The 1,554-nt window shown below is 30.2% G+C and overlaps 1 protein-coding gene across 1 annotated transcript in view; it reads right to left on the bottom strand.

Annotated features, from left to right (window-relative positions):
• Window positions 1-1,291: 1,291 nt before the first annotated feature.
• Window positions 1,292-1,554, bottom strand: part of LOTGIDRAFT_155971 (hypothetical protein) — a gene marked incomplete at both ends in the record, with an annotated part of 34,086 nt that continues 33,823 nt past the window's right edge. Inside the window, one exon of the mRNA XM_009046011.1 lies at window positions 1,292-1,331. Coding sequence (XP_009044259.1) covers window positions 1,292-1,331 — 40 coding nt within the window. The remainder of the gene's footprint in view (window positions 1,332-1,554) is intronic.

Here is a 1,554-nt window from a genome sequence, read left to right as displayed (position 1 = left end):
CTTTCGCAATAAAGTTCAAATAAAGTTCAATCAGGACATCAAGATATCATCTAAACTTAACTTAACTTCATTCAAAACTTAACTTAACTTGGCCATCCATATCACCGAAAATAAAATAATACAGTTAAACACAAAGTAATAGTTTAAAAAATAAGAAAAATATATGGATGTAATACTTCTGAGTTTATTACATAACAAGTGTCGAAACAACTTCCTATTCTATGCGTCCTTCTATTTGTCTTACAAATACACAAAACACAAGGTAATGTATTACAAAATATTGTAAAAACACATTTATGTGAAACTAAAAATATTGATCTTTATAATGAATAAAAAATAATGAACAAGTTTTGAAATCAAAGCAAGGCTTACCTTTAGCAAATGAAGTTCAAAGTTCAATAGACATCAGGACATCAAGATATCATCTTATCTTAACTTAACTTAACTTAAAACTTAACTTGGCCATCCATATCACCGAAAAAATAAAATAATACAGTTTAACATTTTACTTTTCTCCGACTGATTAGTCCATAGTCTGCAAAGTATTGCAGTATTCCTTAGCTATTTCAAACTGATAAGGCAACTTTAAATTGTACATACTGATCTGTTCAGAAACTCAGCTATTTCCATACCAGTCCCTTTAAGCTGCACTATTCATTGACAGGGATATCCAAATTTGAAATATGGTTAACTTGGCAAACAGTGAATGAATGAAAGAAATGAATGAGATGAATTCTGAGGAGGGAAGGTGTTGCAAACCTCGTTTAAAATGCAAGAAATTAAAGCATTGATCATAATGAACATGTTTTAAAAATCAAAGTCAGGCTTACCTTTCGAAATTAAAACTGTTTTTAATCATCTAAACTTAATTTCAGTCAAAACTTAACTTGATTTAAAACTTAACTTAACATAACCTGGCCTATAACATCTTTATCACTGAAAATAAAATAATGCATTATTCGTTGACAGGGTATCCAAAATTGGAATAAGGTTAACAGTGAATTGATGGATGAATGAATGAATGAATCAATCAATCAATCAATTAATCAAAGCATACACGAATGAATGAATTCTGAGGAGGGAGGTGTGGCAAACATCGTAGAAACGCCAATGATCTATACCAATAACACTAGCAAATCGGAGATGAAACTGAATTTAAAACATTGATCATAGTACTGAATGAAAGAAAATGAATATTTTCAATTCAACGTTACTCTTTGTTTATTTGCAGATATAAAGGGCTTTCCTCTCGTAAAGCTGTTTAAGATAATGGTTAATTCACATAAACATTTCAAAATTCAAACTGAACTTCCACATCCCCACGAATTGTTCTGAAATGATAAAAAATTAAACGATATAATTTTCAAAGAAAAATCTTCATTAAGGCCATCTGGTTCGAAAGCGGTGTAAATTATCCAATATAAGGGAATGAATGCATGAATGAATGAACGAATGAGCAAACCAGAAGTTTTGGAATCGGATTAACTGTGCACATGAATGAAGTGAGGAACGAACGAATAAACGGATGAATAAATGAATAAAGTTGAATGAATG

Source organism: Lottia gigantea, assembly GCF_000327385.1.
Source record: "Lottia gigantea unplaced genomic scaffold LOTGIsca_10, whole genome shotgun sequence".
NCBI lineage: Eukaryota > Metazoa > Mollusca > Gastropoda > Lottiidae > Lottia > Lottia gigantea.
The sequence above is the reverse complement of the archived record's forward strand: the minus strand, read 5'-3'. Positions and strand labels throughout refer to the sequence as shown.